Genomic DNA, 26,229 nt, shown 5'->3' with positions numbered 1-26,229 from the left:
TGGTAAAATGACAGGCATACCTTAAAACAAATACCAAATCTGCACCATAATAACTGAAAATATTAGGACTACTGCATGAATCTAGATGCCATAAGAATTTAGAAATAAATAGATTGCTCTTTTCTTCTGACATTTACTCTGAAAGCATTTTCATTATATCTACTGTATGTATATGCATGGCAAGGGACTGCTTTGATTTAGACTTGAATTATTGATGGTATTATGTAAATGAAGCATGGGAATTATCATAATGTCCTTATTTGTTAACCTTGCAACCCATTAAAAAATTACAGCCTGTGGGACAGTCACAGCTTCTTTGTAAAAAGAGAGAAAGAAAATATGCTTTTGTGTTACTAGGGTATATTTATCCTAAAATTAATCTTTTTCTTCTCTTCACAGAGGTCAACACAAATTGCCAGGGGCACCATAGTTAAGAAGAAACCCCCCCTCCCCCAAAAGGAGCAACTCTGCACATTATTCAAAGTGAAATAATGCAATGTCATTGTATACTTCTGAATACAACAGCATAGGCTCTAAGATCAAATGGCCATGCTACAGTTATATAAATCCTGTACTAAATTTCTCTCAATGAAAATGCAGGTGCAGTTAACTCCTATCAGTTTCAATTTATAATGATTATTATCAAAACAAAGATATAAAATAAGCAGTTCGTGTACTTACCTAATTTTATTTTTAAACTTCCTAATTAGTTCCTCAGTTTTCATTTGGACATTACTTTTGACACTTTCGCACATTAAAAAATATGTCTCACAGAGAGAGAACCTTATAAAATAAGGTTACAGCTTGTTAAAATAAAGTTGAAAATTTAATTATTCTCATTTATTATCCACATTTTCTAGGGCTTGCTTTTTTGTTTGTTTAATCTTTTATTATAGAAAATTTCAAACATTCACAAGAGTAGAAAAGAACAGACAGAATAGCAGAATGAACCTCCCTGTACACATCACTCAACGCCAACAGGTATCCAGCCCAGGCCGATTCTGTGGTCCTTTTCTCTTAATCTGTCTTTAAATCAAGCTGAACCACCAGATAACCATACATTCAAGATATATTACTGGCCCCTTCACTGTTTTCACCACACGACCATTAGGCATGATTATAACTTAGAATATCCTGATGAATTTTCAAAGTGACCTCTAGAAAAAATTTGCTTTTGTACTTTTTTTTTTTTTTTTAAATAGATCTTCATTGGAGCATAATTGCTGTGTTATTTCTGTTGTACACCAAAGCGAACCAGCCATATGCACACACATGTCCCCATTTCCCCTCCCTCTTGAGCCTCCCTCCCATCCTCCCTATCTCAGCCCTCTAGGTCTAGGGCTTTCTTCAGAATAGGTAAGAAGCTTTCCCAGGTCACTTTACGTAATCCAGCTAAGGATGATTGAGTTGTTACAGCGAAGTGGGGCGTAGCAATTATTTGAAGATGCCTGTAGGTTTTTGAGAAGCATGAGATAATTAAAGTTTCAGGTGACTATTAGGCTTACTTTAGTGACATAATTAATTATTTGTAAACTAGCTTGATTTGGTCTTCCAAGTGAAGTTTTTCATGGGGAGGTATGGTTTGCCATGAAGGTCAGTGCTGCAGCGGTGGCCTGTTGAACCCCGGCTGGCAGGTTCCACAGCGTATCGGCTAAATCTACCTCTGCAGGTGCTGGCAGCTGCTTGCACTGCGAGCTTCCAAATTGCGGGGTTAGCAATTCTGATGATCTAAGGAGAGAGGACTTCTATACATTAGGCCTTCTACAATGTAAGGCCTTCCCTGACTAGAAGTTTAAAAGTATACAACATACAAAAATAAATAAACATTTAAAGACTGTAATGCGACATTTTTTTGTTTTAATAAAAACTAAACTTTCAAATCTTCGTTCCACTGGCCACTGTACTTTGCTCCACATATAATTCTTGGAGGAAATTAAACAGCTTTCCAGCCAATTAATAAGCCATTATTAAATGTCAACGGTGTGATGAATAAGTGTGCTAGGGTAACAGAAAAATGAATATATAGTACATGGCATGGTCCTGCTTGCAAGGGTTGAAAATCTGACTGAGGAAGACAAAACCAATCTACATGAAATAACTTGAGGATAAGTAAACATGGACCGTGGTACTGATAATCTACTCCCTCCGATGAGTGTGCATCTGAATACCTGTGTGGGGTTTGTGATGTCTGAAGGTATATAACTGGGAAAATCACTAGAATTGGAGGAAAAGGGAACAGGTGGTGGAAATTCTTGGTTTAAATGTGGTCAGAAGATCGGCAAACCCAGGCTGGTTTACAGAGAAATTTAGGATGGAGTTTGATTTTCCTGAGGTAAATAAGCACATCCAAAGGTACAATAATGAATCTAGATCCCTTGCAGGGATTAAATATTGACCACGTACTATCTGGCCCAATTTGTGACCTCAGTTTGAATTCTTTGAACTATATTTACTGTGAACTTTTATAAACTATTCCAGAAATTTTTTAAAAAGCTGCCTAGATCATTAAAATATCTGAACATAGACTACACCTAATGACAAAACCTGGCAGATATCGGAGGGTGAATCTCCCAGAAGTAGCACAGTGATTATCTGCATCCCCCTTTTCCCTTTGTGCCTATTCACACACGTTAGGGGAAGTTGTAAGTAACTGTTAACATATAGGAGATTCAATGGATATTTTATAGTTCTCTCCCCACTTGCTCTGTCAGCATCATCCTGCATAATATCTTTAAAACCCTCTTCCTGTGGCTTCTGAGGTACTGGGCGCCCTGGTCCTCTTTGCTGGGTCCTCTCTACCTGACCCGTACACGTCTAGACTCACGCTCTGGTTCTCTTCTCTTCTCACCGTACGTGGATTTCCTGGACGATCTCGTCTACTCAACGGCTTCAGTCACCATGCACGTGTCCACCCGCCTGGCAGGTCATCTACCGACTAACCTTTGCTTAAGACTGTTGACTGGGGCTTCCCTGGTGGCGCAGTGGTTGAGAGTCTGCCTGCCAATGCAGGGGACACGGGTTCGAGCCCTGGTCTGGGAAGATCCCACATGCCGTGGAGCAACTAGGCCCGTGAGCCACAATTACTGAGCCTGCGCGTCTGGAGCCTGTGCTCTGCAACAAGAGAGGCCGCGATAGTGAGAGGACCGCGCACCGCGATGAAGAGTGGCCCCCACTTGCCGCAACGAGAGAAAGCCCTCGCACAGAAACGAAGACCCAACACAGCCATAAATAAATAAATAAATAAATAAATAAAAATTGTATAACTTAAAAAAAAAAAAAAAAAGACTGTTGACTGTCTCAGCCACCACTTCATCTGGGTTAAGTGGTCACAATGCACAACAGTTCAGATGTACAAAAATGTCACCTGATGTTCCTAAAACTCGACTTAATTCCTCCTTCTTAGTGCTCATTTTGATTTTCTAGCATGACATTATTTTTAATGAATCCTAGTTAAACTCAGTTGCTTTCAATTTTCTTAGTGTCTTCTGAGAAAACTTAGTCATTCTGGGTTTCTGTTTTCTCCCCGGGCCACATCTAAGTTGGGGGGGGGGTGGCTTTTGTAGCTTCATGTCATTACGGAGACAGGCACCTGCTCTGCAGCTCTTCTTCCTTTTCATTAGCATCTGCCCAGAGTAACTGCACTGTCTCGTCTCTAGTCACTGGCTCAGACTGCATCTCCCAGTGTCCTCCCTTCCTACTTGGTTCTGGGTTGTCAGGTCTGCCCAGACACCTCTGGGTCTTCAGGCCACTTCAGGGCCTCTCTCAGGCCCTTCCTCTGCTACTCTCAGGGACGGGGGAAAATTCAGATGTTTGCCAGGTTGGCCTTCATTGAAGAATGAAGTGAAGTATTTTGACTTCCTAGTAAAGTTCCGCTGCTTTTAGTTCTTTTCAAAGTCCCTGACAAAGCAATCTTGAGAAAGAAGAAGAGTGGAGGCATCACACTTCCTGATTTTAAGCTAAATAAAAAGCTAAAGTAATCAAAACAGTACGGTACTGGCATTAAAACAGACACATAAATCAATGGCACAGAATAGAGAGCCCAGAAATGAACCCAAGTATATATGGTCAACTAATTTTGACAAGGGCATCAAGAATACATAATGGGGAAAGAATAAATAGCACTGAGAGAACTGGAGAGCCACGTGCAAAAGAATGAAACTGGAATCATCTTACACTATACAAGAAAATCAGCTCAAAATGGATTAAAGACTTAAACGTAAGACCTGAAACCATAAAAATCCTAGAAGAAAACATAGGGGAAAACCTTCTCGACATGGGCCTTGCTAGTAATATTTTGGATATGACACCAAAAGCTCAGGCAATAAAAGCAAAAATCAACAAGTGGGACTACATCAAACTAAAAAGCTTCTGCACAGCAAAGGAAACCATCAACAAAATATAACAGGCAACCTACAGAATAGGAGAAAATATTTGCAAACCACATGTTGGATATATTTTAGACAATAGCCAAATAACCAAAATGAGAAACTCATGTAACTGAACAGCCAAACACACACACACACACACACACACCAAGCAACCAGATTAAAAAACTGGCAAACAACCTGAATTGACATTTTTCCAAAGAAGACATGCAAATGGCCAACAGTATATGAAACAGTGCTTTCATACAAATCAAAATCTCAATGAGATATCACCTCACATGTATCAGGATGTCTAGTATCAAAGAGACAAGAGAAACAAAGGCTGGCGAGGATGTGGAGAAAAGGGAACCCTTGTACACCTTCGGTGAGAAGGTACATTGGTTCAGCCATTATGGAGAACAATATGGAGATTCCTAAAAAAAAAATAAAAATAGAACTACCATATGATCCAGCAATCCCTCTTCTGGGTATATATCCCCAAAAAATGAAATCAGTACCTTACATGATATGTTTATGTTCACTGTAACATTATTCACAATAGCCAAGATAGGGAAAACGACCTAAGTGTCCAGCAACAGATGAATGAATAAAGGGGATGTGATACACACACACACACACACACACACACACACACACACACACACACACACACACAGGAATATTAGTCAGCCTTAAAGAAGATCCTGCCATTTGGGACAACATGGATTAACCTGGAGGACATTATGCCGAGTGAAATAAGCCAGACGCAGAAAGAAGAAAAACCTCATGATCTCACTTATACGTGGAATCTTAAAACGTCGAACACTAGAAGCAGAGAGCAGAACGGTGGTTACCAGGGGTGGGGAGGCGGGGGAAACAGGGAGATGTTAGTCAAAGGGGACAGAGTTGCAGGTGTGCAGGATGAATAAGTCTAGAGATCCAATGTGCAGCTCGGTGACTACAGGTAATAATACTGTACCGAATCCTGGGAATGTGCTAGGAGAGTGGATTTCAGGTGCTCTCATCACACACACGCCAAAAAAGGCAACTATGTGAGAAGAAGATATGTTAATTAGCTTGACTGCAGTCATATTTCACCAGGTATGTGGGCCTCAAATCATCACGCTGTGCACCTTAAAGCATTTTCAGTAAACACACATACACAACACACGACACACACAAGTCGTGGCAATACACTGGCAGCCCCCACTCCCCTCCAGGAAGCGTGCTTCCTGCTGAGCCCTGGGCTGAGCTGCTTACCAGGACGCTCCCTCCAGCACCTCACTGCCCCGCCTCCACCAGGGCCTCTGCACACACAGCCGAGAGAGGCTGAAGCCCCCGAGCCCCCTCTCGGCTCCTGCCGGGCAGCAGGCCTCTGGGCAGGGTCATCGGTGGCACTCAAACTAATGCGCCTCTGAGCTCTGACTTGCCAAGCTGCTTCTTCACGTCAAGAGGTCTGGGCCAGGGCCTGGGAGCTGCAGGGTTGGGAAGGGTGGACACTTCGTGGCAGTGGTTTTTTTGGTTTTTTTCTTTTTAAAGCTTCACACAAGTCTTGAAAACAATGTGGCAGGATAACTGATTGAAACATTAAGCTATTTTTCCTTCCTCCCATATCAGACAAATAGCCGGGCTCATCTTAGTCTTTTCCTGCCTAAGGGACTTTCACGGAAGTTGCCTGAGGTTAGCGGCGGTCCCGCCTTTGGTAAGAGCCACGCTCATTGCAGAGGTGGGGCCTGGTGCCCTGAGCGGGTGGAGGGCCTCCGAGAAATAAGGACCAAAGGAAAATAAATGCAGATTCTCCCAGACAGGGACCAGCAGGGCCATCGGTGGCTGCCCCTGGGGGAGGTGGTAAGGCTGCAGGGAGGAGGGTTACCTGGAGCGTGTGCGAACCCGGTAAGACTCCTGACATGCCAGTTTCCCGGCGTCTCCTGCGCATATGGGAGCAGCAGAGCCTCGCGATGTGTAGAGATCGTGAGGCCAGCTAGGAGATGAGTGTCACAGCAGTACCTGTGGGCAACTAACTAGTGACTACAGGCTTTACCTGATCCTTTGGTGGGTATATAAGGCCCCGGGGCCTTTGCACAGCCCTGGAGAAGGGGAGGTCTGATAATTCCTGAGTCTGAATTCGCCACCAGTTTAGTGAATGTGGGCAGAGAGTGACTTAGGCTGATAAGAAGAAAATTTAATAGTGCATCTGGGTTTGTGCATCTGAACGGAGATTTGCACCTTCTACTTACCATACAGATTTTGACAGAAGGAACAGATATATTTAACTTGTTTGCTCCCTCTTATCCAAACTGCACCCTGCTCCCCACCCTCCCCCAACTCCATCCCTTTCTACTCCCTTTTGGTGTCATATGCCAAGTTCTAGTTAAAGTGTATATAAAGGGGAAAAAGAAAAGAAAAAGAAAAGAAGAGGAGAATGAAATCAAAAAAGGTAGGGGGGTATGTGGAACATTCTGGAAAAGTGTGTATCTACTTATAAAAAATGAAATAAAATGAAGGCTCTTGCCAAGACAGTTAGAACACTGTCATCTCAAATCTGCTATAGAATAAAGGTGGGCAACTAATAAAGTATCTGGCTTTGCCTGTCCCCTCGGGAAGTTCCAACTCTACCCATCTTTACCTGAGATGCACTGCTGAGAAGAAACTCGTCTAGTAATTGGCTTATGAGGATAGACACCCAGATAAAGAGGCTTCAGTTGCTGTGACAAAATCACTTCATTCAGTTTTTTCTGCAGAATGAAATATTCTTCAGATAGCTTTGATATCTAAAAAGAAGGTCACATGTCAGATTAAATCAAGGAAGAGAATTCAGTGAGCTCCACAGGTACACTGGGGTCTGATCAATTCCTGAACCGCTCCCCCTGGGGCTCTCATGTACTTCTTCTCCAGGACTCACCCTGACCCTGTACCAAGGTCGGATAAAGTCCTCACTTGACAAAACCTCCCCCTTTGTGCTACCTGCCCATCTCACATTTTCCATTCAAAACTGTCCAACATATGACCCTCCAGAAGCATTCTCTCCTGATAACTCCTTCCCAGGGTCCCTGAGATCTGGCTTCCATCCTTACCATTCTGCTGCCGTGGCTCTTCTGCTTTTATCCTGAGGAACCCCTCTGCTGACTTTGACTGTGTTAGCCTCCCCCCTTTCCTGTCCAGGCTTCTTTGCCTGACTTCAGCGCTACTCTCTCTCTCTTCCGGTTCCTCTTTCCATCCTGGTCCCTCTGCCTCTACCTTGTCTGTTAACACGGCTGCCCTGCTAGGTTGAAGGTGGGGCTCCTGCTTTTCTGCCTCTAGCTCTGCTCCCAGGGAGCACTGAATCCACTCCCACGGTGGTATTTGCCAGCTGTAGGTGGATGCCCGGCGATTCTACATCTCCTGAATGTTGCAGTTGCTTGGCAGGTCAGGGTCCTAATCTCTGCTTTGGTCTTTAGAGTGAGCAGATTTATCACAAGGAAGGGAAGGACTACCTGTATATTAAACTCAATATTTCCATGTGCTTAAAAAAGTAGAACAGGAAGGGACTAAATAAAACAATGGCAGATCTATGACCAGCTAGGGGTTGGAGATGTTTGGGCCACACTCATAACAGTCAGGGGGTGTCCAAGGGCAGTTACTGTGTTTCTTGTGGGCTTAGCCACCGTCAGACAAAAGGCAGAGTTTAGTGACTCAGCAGTAATAGGTGATCCTTCTTTGAACCCATTATGACATTTCTTCTATGATTTCATACACTATTGACTACCCTGATAGTACATATTCATTTATAATATGCATTTTAGAGGCCACCTAGTGAAAATCCTTCACTTTACACAGGGGAAAATAAGGGTGCTGACACATAAAGTGATTTTCTCAAGGTCAAACACCTAGAAAGAGAGAAAGAGCCAGAGTGGGGCAGGGACAGAGGCCTGTGATCTCTCCATAGCACTAATTTATCAGAGTTCCATACACCTGGGAGAAGCCCTAAAGCCGACTGCCCCTTCTAGAAACAGTGAAACACGCCTACCAATAGCATGAGATATTCTCCAAGAGGGAATTTTCCTTTGTGGCTTTTCTTGATGGTTCCTCATGGCCATGACAGAACATATAGACTGTCATCTTCATTGCATATATGCTCAGTAATGCTACAATCTGATTCTGATACCTAATTATGTCTTCTCAAAATTTGGGGTACAGAAAGTATAGACTTTAGAGGATTTTGAAAACTTTTTTTTCAGCTATAATGGAAGATCTCAGATACATGGAAATTTGCATCTTCAAATGCCAGCATTTTAGTAGGCTGTAGAAACCAATGACTAGTCTCCTTACTACACAAGCTCTCCATCATATTTTATACTATTTTTATCATAGAAATTTGTTTACAAAATTTATGGCTATTTGAATAGCACCGTCCCTGAGATGTTTTATTGAAAAGGTTTGTAATCTCATAAAAACAGATGAAACAATATATCAGTTATCAATTGTCTGTTTAACTCGGTTATCGTGGAATTCCCAGAGATCCGTACTAGTAAACAAATCTGTTCGTTTACATACCTGTTTTGAAAAAATTGCCAAATCACATGCTTCTTTTTCTGAAATTGCTTTTGAGTCTTTATCACTCTTCATCCTGATGTTACAGGATTCCTCAAATTTTGCGGGATGGGAATACAAAGTGTGAGTATTTCTTGCTACTTCTGTCGGTGTTGCAACCGCTTTTTGATTTTTAAAAGAAGACATCCTGTCCTTCCTTAACTGCTGCCCCCTCTTGTAGCCCCGGTATTTGCTCTGAATGAACACCGCTGCTTTGTCTTCTTTTTCCTGGGCTTGCATTGCCGGTTCAATTTGCCTCTCTTGGACCGTCCCATGCCTCACAGGGTTCCTCTGATGACTGCACACTGGGGCATTCTGGGTGACCACAGACGTCTTCTTTTCTTTTTCCTTGCTATTTGCATCTTGGCAAACCGACCTCTGGCTAAGACTAGGTTCTAAAGTTTTTTTAAAAGAAGGCTGCTTAGGAGCTGAGGTCTCCTCCGCTAACCATAGTCCTGGGTAGCTTGGCCTTTCTGATATGGCCTTCCTTTCTAGATATGCTGCTTTTGAGTCTTCGAAATTCCTTTCCTCTGTGTACCACTGATAATAATTCTGGACCACAGTGTCCTCCTTTTCCATTTTCCTTATCTTACTATTTTCTTCCAAGTCTTTCATATACTTCTTATTGGTGTTTACTTCTGCCCAAGCGTCCCCCACCAGATACAATTCTTGCTTAGCCTCTTCCTCATACACGTTGTTCATTTTTTTCGGGGTCTGATATCCTCTGTTGTTACTTTCCATAGCATTCGTGGATTCCCCCTCAGCTCTGAAAGTAGAAGTCTTCACTACAGATGTACTTCCCTTATTATTTGGAGCTGGAATGACTGTTTCATTAGTAGACACTGCATTCTCTGTCTGTTTCTTCACAAAAGATTCCCTGTGTAAAATATATTGCATCGGAATATATGATACTAAACTAGAGTTTATTACCTTGTTTGGCAATAGCACATGTTACATTATGTTGGGAGAAAAGCAAAAGGGACAAAAAAGCTCAAAATAAAAACTTATCAAGTCACAATAATTGAGTATTTCCCCAAAATGTCCTCTCTAGCGACAACTGTGATGGCTACTCAAATAATGAGAAAACTAGCTTCAAATTAGAGTGAGAAATGTCCTAGCATGATTTCACTTACTGAGGTATCAAAATCCTAGGAATTTAATCACTTCAAGATATGTCCTCTTCCAAGAAATTATCTTTTTTGCTTCATTCAGGATTGTATTTCTTCCAAAAGTAGCAGAGGGTACAGAGTAGTGGGAAAAGATGATTATAGTACATTTATTACATTAAGAAAACAAGGAAAAAAACCACATTTTCCTCTTTCAGAATTTTCTGTGATAGCCATCATTTGTTAGTATTTGTCACAATTCTGAAAGATTTGAGAAGAGCTAAAATAATAAAAAGCTAGAAGGTGATGTAGGAACAAACATAATGTTGGGTGTTCAGTTAGTGAGGGCATACATTTAAAAATACTCTCATCGAGTCCCTAGATTATTAAAACATATTGTAACTCAGCAGAAACCTTTGAATCTCTTGGTAGCCTTTTGTTTCTTTAAGAAGTCATTTTGCTTTTTAGAGACATGAAAAAAGTTGGTTACTTAGTTTTACATTTTATTAAAGTGTCACCTTCTCTTGTAAACTAGCAATTTTATATACAATGGTGAAAAAACACTGGCTGTTAAATTTGTTTCAGCTTCAAGACATTAAGATTAAGTAAGAAATTAAAAAAAAAAAAAGATATGTCCTTTTCCAAACAAAGTACCTACAGTAAGGAGATGTGGAAACTATATCCACATTTGAGATCAGTAAGTAGGGTATGTTCACTAGGTTGGCGTGCTGTACTTTGATAAGCTCTAAGTCTACGGATCACAGAAAATATCTTACAAAATTCAAGGAAAAGCAGTGTCCCTGCTATGGTTCATGATCTTGTAATACGTTGGCCAAAATTTCACAGTTGTTCCTTTATTAATACCCTTTTGAAAGGATAGTTGGAATGATTTCCCCTTAACTTGAAGATAAGATCTTCTTCGAGGAGGAAAGTGTGGTCATCTGAGTGAAATGCCAACAAACTCTCAAATAGGATAAAGAACACAAAAGTGGCCACGGGGTGTCACTGACATTTGATGCATCACTGTTAGGAACCTGGTTTGGTACGAGAAAGACTGTGGACTTTTATTTTTTTAATTTTTATTGGAATATAATTGTTTTACAATGTTGTGTTAGTTTCTACTGTACAGCAAAGTGAATCAGCTATATATATATATATATATATATATATATATATATATATATATATCCCCTGCTTTTTGGATTTCCTTCCCATTTAGGTCACCACAGAGCACTGAGTAGAGTTCCCTGTGCTATACAGCAGGTTCTCATTAGTTATCGATTTTATACATAGTAGGGTATATATATCAATCCCATTCTCCCAATTCATCCTACCCCTCCTTCTCCCCTTGGTATCCATAAGTTTGTTCTCTACATCTGTGTCTCTATTTCTGCTTTGCAAATAAGTTCATCTGTACCATTTTTCTAGGTTCCACATATAAGCAATATTATATGATACTTGTTTTTTTCTTTCTGACTTAACTTCACTCTGTATGACAGTCTCTAGGTCTATCCACGTCTCTGTGAATGGCACTATTTCATTCCTTTTTATGGCTGAGTAATATTACATTGTATATGTGTACCACATCTTGTTTACTGTGGACTTTATTTTGTGACTTTCCAGATGTGAAAAATCTATACTGTCAAGATGGTATAAGAATGAACATTATTTTACCTTTTATTTTCAAAGTTTTTCTTGTAGTCAAATTCCTGATCTTGAGTCTGAATGGTTTTTGCTGCTGTGTTTTTCGTGTTAACAATTTCTTTCCTTTGTTTCCTGGCTAGATGTCCTCTTGCAGCTGAAACATATAAGGCCCAGAGCAGTGTTAATTATAATAAATAAAAAGCATTACTTCAATGGGTAGAAACAAATGGCTTTTGACCATCAGTGTCAAAGAGGAAAACGAAATTAAAGACTCCAAATAGAACAGGTTCGAAAAAATATGGGAATCATTAACAAGACTCTTCCAGATGACAAGCTTTAGCAAGAAAATAATTAAAGTAACTTTCGTATTAAGGGGAGTATTAAGATGAAACTAAAATGATAGAGATGAACTAAGTTGATGAAAAAGACAACATGTACTCACTCATTTGCTTAAAATCTGCTAATGCTTATGTTTCTTTTATTTCTGCCATGCTCAGCTATTCATGGGAGAAAACCCCTATTATCTAAGTATATGGTTTGGACCTTTCGGCCAATTATTCTTGGAGCCAGATATATTTCAGAATTCAGATTTAAACTTTTTAAAAAAAATTTTTAGAAAAGTAATTCAGAACAGATAACATATATTCTGTAAAATTCCCCATGGTAAGTCAGCATTCCATAGTCAAACACATGAATATTTCTCCAGAAAAACACACAATTCTTACCGAGTGGGATGAATAAAGGACTGTGAATATTAGGTCATGTTTCACTTCCAAATGAGTTATGAAAAAACCTCTTTTTTCAGTGTTTTATGAAGTTTGGAACTGTGGATAAAGAATTAAATCCCAAATTGCAGGGTTTGCATTTTTGATGTCCCAGTGAGAAGTGAAGGGCTTAAAATTCCAAAAGATGATGATGAGCTCTTATGGATTGACAGATTGGACTGGACCTTGAACTGAATCTTTTGAATGTCAGTCAGCTACTCTGCCCACCACATCAGTGTTCTTCAGAATGTAGGTTGCAAATAAATAGTGGATCATAAAATCGATTTAGTGGGCCAAATCTAACATCGAGAAATTAAATGGAATAAACCAGAATAGAAAAGTATCAGAATGCAGTGCTTGTAGTATGTGTGTGTATCAGGTTACAGAGTAAAATACATTTTTTGTTATAGGTATCTAGTCAAAAGTTTTTGAAAGATATTGTATTAAGCCATGCTGGGTTCTAAATTTAGCTTTTTATAGAAAAATGGAAAGTGAAATCCAAAGTCTATTAATACATTTAATAAAAACTTGTGAAATATGATTATAAATATTATTTCCCTACAGTTAACAGAAAGAAATGGATGCCCTTTAGCAGAATGAGATTTCATTAAGTTGTCAAAAATTATGGCAAGTGTAACCTTTGGAATAAAGCAGGGAAAATGTTATTGTCCAATGGGTTATAATAATATGATTCTTGAGATCTACAGTTAATTCAGTCACTTGCTGTATCTTGCACAATACGTCAATTGTGTTTCATAGGGACAGAAAATTTAAAAATTATTTTCTTTAAAACAAAACATTTATTCAGATATTAAAAGTGTCAGTCACTACAACAATCATTCAGATTTAGCATAGAGAAAGTATCAAGGTAACAGAGTTTGGAATTAAACACGAAAGCTACATAAGAATTGGAGGTAAGATTTGATTTCATGCACACATCTAAACACAGCATTATGTTTTGTTACACAGTGAGATGGTCTGAGTTATTACCTGACTGTATTATTATAGCGCTCTCTTTCCTTTTCTTCTGTATTTTTTGGTATCTTCTTGAACCCAAGAATCCTCTGACACAGGCTTGAATCAAAATAAGCTTGTCGATGGCTTCCTTTCGCATTAAATTTAACTGTTCCACATGATAATACTTAAGGAACACCTTAAAAGAATTAAAATAAAACACAATAAAACTACGGTGTGCAGGTGTGAAACAGTCATGTGCTGTGCTCTGAAGACTAGATTATATTCTAAACATTTTTCGATTTTGGAAATCACTATCTTTTGCTTCTTTGGCTTGGATGTTGCTATCACATTATAGATTTTTATGATTGAAGAAAACCCCTCTTTGAGAAGGAATATAGTTTAACAATCATACTGTTTATTTGCAACAGGTACCTAAGTTTTGTTGGATGGGCCAATATGAGTGGAGGATACCAAGCTCTTTTATCAAAGTTTTAGCATCAGATACTCTCGGCAAAGCTAATTTTTTATGCTTTTTGAAAGAAGAGATAATTAAACTTCCCAAACTTAAAAATCTTACAAATCTATTTGTAAGAGAGAGGACAGTTATAGTTACAGGAGTTCATTCACCAAATGTTTACTGAGACCTATTCTATGTACTTATCTGCTGGGATACAAAGGTGAACAAACCAGGGGCACTGCCCTTCAGGGGCTCACAGTGTTGTCAGTGGAGAGAGTAAGGCAGAGAGAGGGTCCCATGCAGAATGAACAACTTTCTCACCGGACCCAGCAGCCACTGTGAAGATAGGAGGGCTGATTTATGATGATTCTAAAATCAAAATGAATCAGAGCAACAGGGGAGCCTGAAGACTCGGAGCTGTTCTCAACTAAGAGTTTTCAACCACTCTCAGGAAACAGGAAGGTATGTTTTTTTCTTTTAATGGCTAAATTTACTAATGAAAGTCACCTCAAAGAGAGTTTATTGAATCCACTAAGAAGTCACTTAAATTCAAATTTAAGAGCTGAGTCATGAGACCTGGTAACCCTGACTGTAGAATTCTCTCAGCACTTAGAAGCCTGGCACCAAGGGCCAACAGTTTAACATTACAGGTTTTGATTGAATTTAGTTTTAATTTCTACAGGACTCTAGATGTTAATATATTTAGTCTATTCTACTGCCAACAATTCATTTGAAATTCAATCTATCTAAAAAGGTCATCATTTTTTTTGCACAGCATTAGGAATGTTCTATATTGAATACTTTTATCCATCTTAATGAGTTGGAAAAGGTGAAGTGGAAAAATACAAATAGCTTTAAAATGCTGCATAAATATCATGCAAAACTGGAACTGCAAAGGGCCTTTTTACAAGTTAAAACTCCATTTGAGTTAGGCATGTGTTTCAGACCATAAATCATGAGATTTCAGCCTGACAAAATTCATTTTTGTGAGAATCTGAAAGAAAATGGTGTGAATAAAAAACATATCTTTGTAATGCTCAGGAATTCCCCTTACTAAATACTAAAGTAAATACGGATTACTGGATATGTAGGACACTCCGTATAAGATAAACACTTTGAAAATTTCCTTAAGTTGTTACAGGCCTAACTTTTCTTTTTTTAAATTAATTTTTATTGGAGTATAGTTGATTTACAATGTTGTGTTAGTTTCTGCTGTACAGCAAAGTGAATCAGTTATAAGAAAGACAAATATCATATGACATTGTTTATATGTGGAATCTAAAAAAATGGTACAAACGAACTTATTTACAAAACAGAAATAGAGTCACAGATGTGGAAAACAAACTTATCGTTACCAAGGGGGAAATCGGGGGGGGGTTGATAAATTGGGAGATGGGAACTGACATATACACACTACTATATACAAGAGAGATAACTAACAGGCCTAACTTTTCATCTGAACATATGAAAATTCTGTCCCCCACTTCCCGCAGCTAATATAAATTTCTTGGCAAGTGTGGCATTTCAGTCTACGCCTATGGAATAGCTGATAGCAGTTACTCTTGAGTGGTCAATCTGAGTACTTCATTGCCTTAGCTTGATTCTTCCTCTCCATCCTTCCCCAGTGATACATTTAGTGTACTCCCAGGACCTGGTCCTGTTTATCTCCTTATCCCCATCTTGTTTGTAATGCTCTGAGGATATCTGAGAAGTAAATGCATCCTTTCTCCAAGAAGCCACCTATCTTACTTCCATATTCAAAACAGGTTATGATTTTGTACTTCATTCTTTAAGGCAGGGGTCCCCGACCCCCAGGAGGAACCAGGCCACACAGCAGGAGGTGAGCGGCGGGCGAGCGAGCGAAGCTTCATCTGCCTCTCCCCATCGCTTGCATTACCGCCTGAGCCATCCTCCCCCCGCCCCCCATCCGTGGAAAAACTGTCTTCCACGAAACCAGTCCCTGGTGCCAAAAAGGCCGGGGACCGCTGCTTTAAGGGATTAAATAAGCTAAGATCTCACAGGCTCTCAAATCTGATACATAAACACACCAATATCCAAACACCTATAGTGTGAGTCTAGTAATAACATTTCACTCCGGATAAATTTCAAGTTTACAACAAAAGCAGATTTGAGAATTAGGAAAATAAAGAAAAACAGAATCCTACTGAAATCATTATGATTCTCAACAGCTTTTTGACTATATTTGGTGGTGATAAAATAGAGAAAATATAAAAGTCTGTTTTCTAGACTCATCCATTCCATCCTTTTTTGGATAAATCTTCAAGATATATTTTTCTTGAATTTCTTAAAAGAAACCTTTATGAGAGCAAAGTGTTTAATTCTGCTGAAGAAGGAAACCGTTATGACTTTATCAATTTTCTTCCACTATTTCAAGCTAGAGATTCTATAACATGAAAAGCCATGATATTTTCAATCACTGTAAAATGTAATTCTCAGTACATCCACCATAAGTATGAATTTTTTCCTTGAAAATTACATGAAAACATTACTTTCGTTTTTCCAAGGGCCCAGTTATCCAGACCAGCTTTTTCCAAAATGGTGGCACAGGTGTCAGGGCTCAGTGGAGGTTCTTCACACCACTTGTAACAGAGAACGTGGTACCTTTGAACGGGAGAGAGGGCTGGTTAGTATTTCATAAAAGTTCAACATCTCAGGAGCCTGGTGGGCTTCTTAGAACAACTCTGCAGTAAACTGAATTCCAGACTGACTACTTGTGCAATTTGAGCATTGTTTTTCACTTCAGTGATGCTTTTCAACACAACACTAAAATCCCGTACAAAACTCTGTCGTTCAAAAAAAAATTAACTTGATATTTTTTAAAAAGCAACCTTTCTCTGGTCACTGAAAGCAGAAGGACCGCAGCGGCAGAAGCAGAGGGAAAGATTTCATTCATTTTTTTCATCTTCACAAAAACACTGGGAGCTGATCTTCAAATTGGGTGAAGGAGTTTAATTCTACACAAACTTCCCACATTACAGCAACAGTTGAGGGGAGGAAGTGAGTAAGGGGTTAATGCAGGAGGGAAGTGAGAGAGGAGGAGATGTTCACTGCCCATCCGCCTGTGTTCTAGATGCCATCTCCTCCTGTCCCTCCTCCTCTTTTCTTCTGTGTATTTTCAATCCCCTTTCTCTCTCCTGCCTCGTCACATTTAGCGCAAAACAATCCCCCTAAGTGCCTCTCCTCTGAAATGATTCCATATCCCCCACTGGCTTTGTAGACAAGTAGAAAGATGGTTTAGAATAACTGTCTCCATTTCCCTACTTCCCATCGCTCCTCAGCTCCTGGGATCTTATTTAATCGCATATGATCTTTTAGCGATGAAGCCTTAGCGGATTGTTTTCCAGCCTAATCCTAAGTGTTCTTTCTGTAGTTCTCCATCTTGAGAGAGTGTCCCTGAAGTTCCCATCCCACCCTGCGCCCCCCCACCCCATTTCTCCTCCTCCTTTTCAGTCTCCTCGACTTGCTGCTTAAATGCTAGGGCTCTACAGTGTTCTGTTTCTTTCTAAGCTCTCTCCACGCGTCTCGTCTACATGCACGACTCTGACTGTTCCCTGTATGTGATGATTGCTATATATACATCCTCAGCCCTATTTCCATAAACTGGGAACACATTACTTCTGACTGCCTACCCTACATCCCCACCTGCTTATCCCACAGACACTCCAGACTCAGCAAAATGCATCACCTTTTCTTTCCTATCTCTGTGAATGACGTCACCCCTTCTTAAGGTACTAAAGCTAGAAATCTGTGCATCATCCTAGATTCTTTCCTCTTCATCCCTCGGTGTATCCAACAAGCTTAGACGTCGCTCTGAAATCCCCATCTTTTTCTCTAGTCCTACTGCCCTTACCTTAAACCACCTCCTCTCACCCTGACACCTGCAGCCACCACCTGACTGGCTATGTGCGTCTTCACGCCCTCCTCCCCGCTTCCTAGCCGATATCCACAGCTCTGTCTGAATTACCTTAATAAAATGAAAATCTGATCAAGTCCTTTCCTGACTTGAAAGTCTCCGAGAATTTCCCAAGTTCTAAGCTGGGATGGCAAAAGCAGGTGCTTTCAAAGGCTGGGCAGGCCACGTGAATATGTGAGCCGGGAAGCATGACAATGTGGGAAATGCAGAAGTCACACCTGCTGAAAGGCAGTCTTTAAAACTGGTTGCCACGTATGATGACGAGTCTGCATGCTCCCTCCTGCTCTGTATCCCCGCCCACCTTGCTAGCCTCACCCTTGGCCACTTTCCATGGACATCTTGAGCTCCAGGCATGAAAGCTATTCACAATTATGCCAAAGGGCCACGCCTGCTCATGGCTCGATGCTTTTGGATGTGTCATCCTCTATGCCTGTATGTCCTTCCATCCTCACTCCTTGTTCCCTCAAAGGAGATCTGCTCTTTCAATATTCTAGAAACGCTCCTTAACAAATCTTCAGCGAATAGACCACTGGACTAACGTTCTATTTCCCTGTGTACGACACACCGGCTGACGTCCGCTGCACACTTGGGGTACGTGGGCAGCGGCTTTGCCTAGTGTGCCTGGGCGCTTCTGCTCCCACCAGGAGAGCTGTGTTTGCTGCCAAACCTGTTCATTCACTTGGTGAGGAGTTACTCAAATAAATATCAGATGAATTGATGAAACATGAGTGAGGAAAGCCAGAGGGCTGTTTCTCGAAAAGTGCATCAAATGCTTTGGTAAGACCTTCTAAAGAAGTACTTATTCTAAAAAAACTATGGAATTAAACATGGATGAAGCCATTACAGAAGTTGGAGCAGAATCATAAGAATCAAGAAATATTTAGCCCTGTGATTGTTTCAGGAGTTATCTTTAGCTTCTTGCTTCACCTCAAGAAATATGAATGGAAATCATACATAAGGGATTATGAATCGTTTATGTAAGAAAGAGTCAATAAACTCTGATTAGTGGACTTTATTCAAAGAAAAAAATAAGCCTATATCAAAAGATTGAAAAATGAATACATGTTGATGTTCTAATATATATAGTATGTATTTACATATTACTTTTATGATTATCTGCTTTCTCTGAATTTCTACTATAATCTAAGAAGTCTCCCCCTTTTCTCCTCACTCCCACCAGCTCTACTTCATGCTCCCAGACCTGCACACTTTTAGCAAAAATATCCACTCTTTTTCATTCGTGTAACAAATACTTATTGAACACCTAGCATGTGCCAGGCACCCTCCTAAGTGCTGGGGACACAGCAGTGAACACGGCAGACCAACACCCTGGCCTCCTGGAGTTTATGTTACATCGTATGATAATGTAGATAATCAGATCCCTGTTCCCACAACTAGTCTAGACTGTGAGTTTCTTAACGTCAGAGGTTCTTTTATGAATCTTTGGGTTAAGATTTGAGTTAATCTTTTGTTCAAGGACTGGAACATAGTGGGTGTGCAATTAAATGCTTGTTGAGTGACTCACGGACTGTCTCTGGGACTTGCTGTGGAAATAAACATCTAGGCGCACCAGATGAGCTTAGGGAGGAAAGCCCCAGACCTGTGCTTTGTTGTGCCTCTTGTTTTAAATACAACATACTGACTCTGCTTTGCCTTTTATGGGTTCGCTTCATGGTGTACATTGTGGTATTTTAGACCACAGCATGGTAGGTAGTAAGTAATTTGGGGAGTTCGAGGCTGAGGCAAAAATAATAATGAAAATAATTATAGCTGATATGTATTGTCGACATTTGGCTCCATCTACAAACTTCATATGTATTACTTCATTTAATGTTTATAACCACCTATAAAGTAGATATTGATACTATTATCATCATCCTTATTTGCAGATGGGAAGATTGAAGATCGAACGTTACTGAACAAAGTCACACACTTAGTAAGTGGCAGAATTGGGATTCAAACCTGGGTTTTCTGATTTCAAAGCATGTGTACTTACCTCCTTCACTACACTGCTTCCTTTGCTAAGTTCTGTTTGTTTTAGAGCTCTGACAGCCAAACCATTGTGTATAGGTGCCGGGTGGGAAAATGCAGCCAACTTCAGTGGCTTCTTAGTATAAGGGTTCATTTGAAATAACTACAGTAAAAACCCAGTGTCTTGTGCAAAGTAAGTTCATGTTATGTGTCTTCCTTTAGGATTACTTCTTTGTCACAAAACAGAAGAGTTTATCTACAACAGAATGGACAAAGGGTCTGATGAATTTTGCATCTTTCAAGGAGGGTTAGTCAAAGGCTAAGCCAGACAGAGGAGGGTTATTTAGTCCTATTTACACCTCCACAGGGCCTTTGCAAATTGTCCTGCCTTCCTAAGGGTCTACGCCAATTCGGATGACAGTTTTCAACTTAGTGACAGAGAAAAGCCTTAGCCTTTTATTTCTGGAGCTTCCTAGATTCAGAACAGTTATTCACATGTTCTCCATAAACTTAGTTTTTGCCCCCTCTTCATTTATCATGTAGTAATTTGCTATTCTATAATAGCATGGGACTTGGAAGCATATTTAAAAATTTATTCTCACCTCTGACCTTCCAAATAAGTTACTTTCAAGTACAACATCATCAAGAAAATAAGCTCAGCTCTTCTACGGGCCATACTGTAAAACCATAGATAGTTTTGAAACTACTAGTTTGGTCTAGCATTTAAGGCTCTCTCTTCATAACTTTACCTGATTGGTTTTCCCACCTGATCCCATCTTTATAATGTCTGTCACATCAGTAACACATACTGCGCAGCCAGTCTAATCCAAGTCCCTCTCGTTTTTGGAACACCAACCTGAACACCAAGAAAGCCCCTTCCTGTCTTCTCCATAAACTATGCCCACCATCAGATCCCCGTTTAGCACTCTTTCTTGATATTCTCTCTTATCAGCCTTCTTGGAGATCATCTTTCTCTTCCCTGAACTCTTACACTATGTACCATCCCTTTGGATCTTGGTATTTATTACCCTGCATTGTTCATTAACCTCCTATGTCTACAGCTCTGAGAATCCTAACTGGATTGTTAAGTCTTGAGGATCAAGCAAGCTTTAAAACTCAGTGTCTTCCACAGTATAGCACAGTGCCTTGTATATAAAAAAAAGTCACTGAAATTTAAGGGTACTTATATTAAGATTATATTAACGTTACCTACATTGATAGTTAAGCAAGTTAAAGATGAACTCTTCTAAAAAATGAAAAGCATAATAATAAGGTCAAATTTTAATTTGAAATTTGAAACTCAAGAATGTTTGGGTTACCTGCTTTCATGTACAGAATGGAGAATTTACCTACTGGCCAATAAGAAATTCCTGTATTTTTTATTTCTTAAGTTTTGAATATAAAATTGGGTCTGCTCTGTGAGAAGTAAAGTCAATGATTAAATGTTGGCTGTACTTCTGAACTCTAAACCGTGAAGTTTTTAAGTCTGTCTTAAACTACTATAGAAGAGTTGCCAATATGAAAGTCACTATATTTATGTAATTTTGCTCTCCATCATGAAAACGTGGTAGGGTTTTCTTTCTATCAAGGCAGTTCAAATGAATACCTTTCTTTTCTTTCCTAGGTCTCTAAAGAAAAAATATCAAAAATTACCATGAATTGTTGAAAATATGAAAATTTGCAAAAAGAATTAGAATTCTCATTTCATTTAGAAAGGGTCTTGGTTACCCCAAGCAAAAGAATGTTTGACACAGACAAGACAATGGTATGTGTTTTTTTTTGTGATTGTACAGTTCATTGTGCAATCACAAAACTTTATTTTATTCTTAATATTACTTTGTGCACTCTTTAAAAAAGGCAGAGAATGTTACCTATGGAGACTTCCTCAAATGCTAGGCTTTACCTGAAAATTGTAATAGACTTCACTTTTGAAAATTGAAACTTCAAGTTTAACGGCTAAGAGAAATCATCGAATTGATAAATATCAGAAACATGGGCATTTCAAACATTAAATATATAAGATATTGAACCTCTATAGCACCACTAGTGTGTTACTTGATCATATACATTTAATACATAACTTAAATCATTTTACATTAATCTCAAACATTGAGAAGGACTCCTAAAACCTAATTGCTTCTGTATGTCTTCTAAATCCCCTTTAGAGACTATCTCACTCGATCCTCATTACAACTCTATCAGGCAGTCATGAGGAAAATGAGGTTTCCTGGAGGCCAGGGTTTCTCAGGCTTGACACTGTTAATATCTTAGGCTGGATAATTCATTGTTGGGGGCGGGGAGGTTGTCCTGTGCATTTTAGGATGTTTAGCCGCATCTCTGGTCTCCACACACTAGATGCCACCAGCACCCTACCCTCCCACCAGTTGTGACAACCGAAAATGTCTCCACACATTAACATGTTTTTTGAGGGTCAAAATCTCCCCTCACTGGCAATCACCGGTACCGGCCCATGGTCACACAGCAAGTGGCAGAGCTAAGATAAGAACCGGCTCCCCCAGCTCCTCAGAACAGAACCTCAGGCCCCTCTGTCATCCTGTCTCTGACCTGGGTCTCTCAGCTGACAACAGAAATTTCCAGCCCCAGTTAAGAGTTAACCTTCTCTTCTGACACACAATCATTTTCATGAACAAAATGCATGCCTCCTTTCTAGAACCCCTGAGTGATTCTCTTTCTGTTTCCTATCATTCTTCTCAAGAATTTTTACTGTACATGGAAACTAAAAACAAGTCCACATACCGCTTTATAAAGTTGGCAAAAAGTATCCGATGTGAGTATCCCAGCCTTCGAATTCTTGCTGTTTCCAGAATGCCTGTGTAGCGAAGCTGGAGCAGGACTTTCTCTTTGTCGTATTTTCTTGCCTGACGTTCATTGTTTGGTTTGATGCAGCGGACAAAGTGAGGTTGGCCAACCACCATTTTAGATAACAAATCCATCAGAGAATACTATAATATGCAACAAAAATAAAATTCCCAGCGTAGCATTCAGAAACTTATGAGCTCGCAGGTCTTTCTTTTAATTATAAGAATAAAATCTGAAAACTGAGAGTTACACAGTAATTCACAATGAGGGATATATGTGTTAATAAATATTTTCTTTATAGTATATTTTAAAAAATACATATTTACTCATAAAAATGTAGAGGCAATAACTAGGAACTTAGCTATTAAAAGGTTGCCTGTGAATTCTTAAGGCAACTTTAATTAATAGACGAAATTATTTTTGATATAGCTTGTTTGGAAGTAATTATATCCTCTCAGGGAAACTGGCCAAATTACAATATTTAGCACACAATCTGGTTTCCTCCTTATACTATTAATTTCCCTGTCTAGTTCTTTTTTTGTAGAAAGTACGAAAGTAAACACTTTAATCCCTCTCAGTATCATCTCCTAGTTTAAAATAAGGACTGACAAGTTAATGCATTTTACTCTGTAAGACACAGTTATAAAAATAAGCAAATCCACTTAAGTACTCTAATCTGCTCTAGTTTGATAATGTTCTTATTTTAGAAATATTTTAATCACATAGATATGAAAACCGTCTTCTGCAGCAATACCTTATTAAAACAGCAGCCAATTGCTGGACAACCAAGTATAACACAGTAGGATAATCATGGTTCAACTAAAATGGAATTCCAACAAACCAGTATGTCAAAGACCGGGATTACAATTGTTGGCAAGGTAATGAGTGTATGAATATAGACAGCTGTTGATGGCTGAATCTCCTTTACTGATGGAAATATAAAGCCTGGGTTACAAAGCCAGTGCAAACCAAATCCTGGAATAGGGCAACTGACAAAGCACTGGGTTTGCATAGCTTCCTCTTGGGCACGGACACTCAGCTGTGAGCTTCTTCAAACAGCTGGGGTCTGCCACTTTGGGGCCCTTTTCATAACATTTATCTGTGAGTCATCATTGCAAACATCTGCCAGACACTAGAGATAGAAAGGTGATAGATGTGTCTGCTGGCATGCTGAGCAAGAGCTCCCTGCAATTTAGGCACTGGTGTTTCTTAGGGACCAAGGCAGAGTATTATATCATGTTCATTCTCCTCTGCAAAATGAAACATAACTTAAAATATGGTACATACTATACGGAATTACCTTCTATCCCTTTTCACCACAGCCCGAGGTGTAAAACGACTTTATGAATGCATGGCTTGAACATACACATACTGTTTGATGCCAACAACAGTGGTATGAGAATGGTCTTGGATGACTCACTTAAAGACGAAAATAATCTGGCTGTAAATACTTTCAGTCCTTCAGCTGTGCTGCAGCCTGCTGTAAGGTGGATGTACCAGCAGCAAACGAGATATTAAGCATATAAATGCACTAGGTGCTACTCAAAGATGTTAAGCACACACTGTCTGCTACGAGCTTAGGACCTGAGAAATATTTAATAAAGCTACCCAGTTATTTTTAAAAGTATTTCATGACTCTGTTAGGGAACTGGATTTATTCACTGAACACGTAGTAAATTTAAACCCATTTCCTCCCCTTCTCCCACATTACATGATATTAAGAAGTTTCTAAATTTTAGGTGGTATTTTATTCATTTTCATTGGCTGGTTAGTATGATTTTATCAGAAGAGATAAACAAGAACTTGAACCAATAATGAAGGCAGGGTTATCTAGAGTTTGTTCTCCAGGGCACAGAGAGAATCAAGTGCTTCTTTTCTTTCCTATCTCTCTCCTACCTTGCCCAAGGGAGAAAGGTCACCTTGGTCCTAGGCTAAGGACACAGTGACTCACTTCCTTGGCATGTTACTGGTATTTCCCTGGTGTCCCTTCTCTTTGTCCCGTGCCTACACCAGTTCTGTTTTTCTTTTGCGGCGTTCAGCTCGTCTAGGTACAGGGAGATGTGGAATGGAGACGGATGCTCGACCTTGTCTCATCCGTCCACCTTAAGATCATTCAGGGGTGGGAAGGTGGACTGATGGTTTTCATACCATTGAATTTCAAACCCTTTTAGGCTTTATTTAAGTGAAAATGTGTTTGGTTCTATGGACAAATTTTAACCAAGCTACAGACCGCCATTAAGATTGACCTAGTATACAACAATTTTATCGATAAAATACCACAGTAAACCAACTCATAGGTTTTTGAGAATGCACTGTAATATATCGTGCATCTAACACATAGTAAATGAAATACAACACAAATTCTCTTTTGCTAATAGCACTCTGATATTTGTTACTTACTTTTAATCTGTAACTCCCATTTAGAATAAATAACATGCCTAAGCACAACACAACATAATTTAATATCTTACTCTAAAATACGATGCAACTGTTTGTGTTTTCATGTTGGTTGTCTCTCTGGCGTGACGGGTGGCTTCTCCAGTTTCCCCCTAAGACCAAGAAAGACAGCGATACTTCAGCATCTATTGTACTTGATGCTCTACAGGGAGCACGTGGAATTTTCCTTAGTCTATGCCTTCACATACATAAAATAACAAAATGTTGAATTTTTATTTTAAGGTAATTGTTTTGCCAGTCTCATTGGGATTTTAATCAGTTTTGCATGGAATGTGAGTATCTCTGACCTTAGCTAATACATTTTTAGTTGGTCTTAGAGTAACATTAAAACTAGCTATAAATGAAGAGCTAGGAATATATCAGAAATGCATGATTATCTTAGTGACTAGCGGTAATACGAACATAACATAAATATCTGTTTAAGTAGAAAAGAAAGATCAAAGGGAGAAAACGAAGGGAAAGGCTGTTTACTCTTATCATACAAATACTTCCATTGTAAAGGTTAGATTCTTAGACTCACTGTCATGAAAAATACGTTTTCTTACCTTTGTCAAGTTGATTGATCTTTCTGAAGTCCTCATTTGATAGTTTATTATGTTTTTAGTTTTAGAATATGGCAGATTACCTATGGGAACGTAGATAAAGTTAATACACCTTTTAGAATCCTTAATGGTAGAAGATTTCCTCCATTTACTTCAATGTTAAAATAAGCATTGTTGGTCCTGCAATATTCATACTCACATGATTGGTTAACTAGTTATTGAGACACTTAGAAATAAAATAATATTACTTGAAAATGTATAACAAATTTTAAATTCAGCAAAACACTCCAGCTTAGAGAATAGAAAAAGGAGAGGTAAGTGTTGGATTTCCGTTTAATTGCTACAAGATATGGGGTGATTAGGATAAAGGGAGCAATTTGCTTCTTTTTGTGTGTGTGCTAAATAGCATCTGAGACTTTCTTTAATGCAAATGTAAGCTTTACAATGGGCCTTAAAAACCATATGGATCATTAATTCACATGAAGTGGTTATAAGCAAATCAAGTGTGGTTGAGGGCAAAGGACGTTTTCAACCTAACATTCAGAAATATGTGCCTGGTGCTAGGGCTCTATAATGGTACACAACCCAAGGCTGTGAAAAATCACAGTGTAGTGAGAAAGATTACGTCCTCTGAAGCCAGGAAG

At 39.4% G+C, this 26,229-nt stretch overlaps 1 protein-coding gene across 16 annotated transcripts in view; it reads right to left on the bottom strand.

Moving 5' to 3' along the window:
• Positions 1-26,229, bottom strand: part of MYO3A (myosin IIIA) — a 188,355-nt gene that overhangs the window by 27,663 nt on the left and 134,463 nt on the right. For 12 of the 16 annotated variants that reach the window (XR_014261311.1, XR_014261312.1, XM_082452738.1 and 9 more), the window contains exons 24-31: positions 25,589-25,668; positions 25,058-25,135; positions 22,524-22,729; positions 16,372-16,483; positions 13,438-13,600; positions 11,714-11,837; positions 8,898-9,810; positions 6,991-7,135 (exon numbers count right to left, since the gene is read on the bottom strand). Coding sequence is in view for 12 of the 16 variants with exons in the window: in XM_082452738.1 (XP_082308864.1) it covers positions 6,991-7,135; positions 8,898-9,810; positions 11,714-11,837; positions 13,438-13,600; positions 16,372-16,483; positions 22,524-22,729; positions 25,058-25,135; positions 25,589-25,668 (1,821 nt within the window). In the remaining 4 variants the exon portion in view is untranslated. Of the gene's footprint in view, positions 1-6,990; positions 7,136-8,897; positions 9,811-11,713; positions 11,838-13,437; positions 13,601-16,371; positions 16,484-19,791; positions 22,826-25,055; positions 25,136-25,588; positions 25,669-26,229 lie in introns of those variants that run through there. The other 4 variants (XR_014261313.1, XR_014261314.1, XM_082452727.1 and 1 more) reach the window with 4 other exon arrangements.

This window comes from Balaenoptera physalus (genome assembly GCF_965194825.1).
Source record: "Balaenoptera physalus genome assembly, chromosome: 2".
Classification (NCBI taxonomy): domain Eukaryota; kingdom Metazoa; phylum Chordata; class Mammalia; order Artiodactyla; family Balaenopteridae; genus Balaenoptera; species Balaenoptera physalus.
This window is presented reverse-complemented; position numbering and strand designations above follow the sequence as displayed.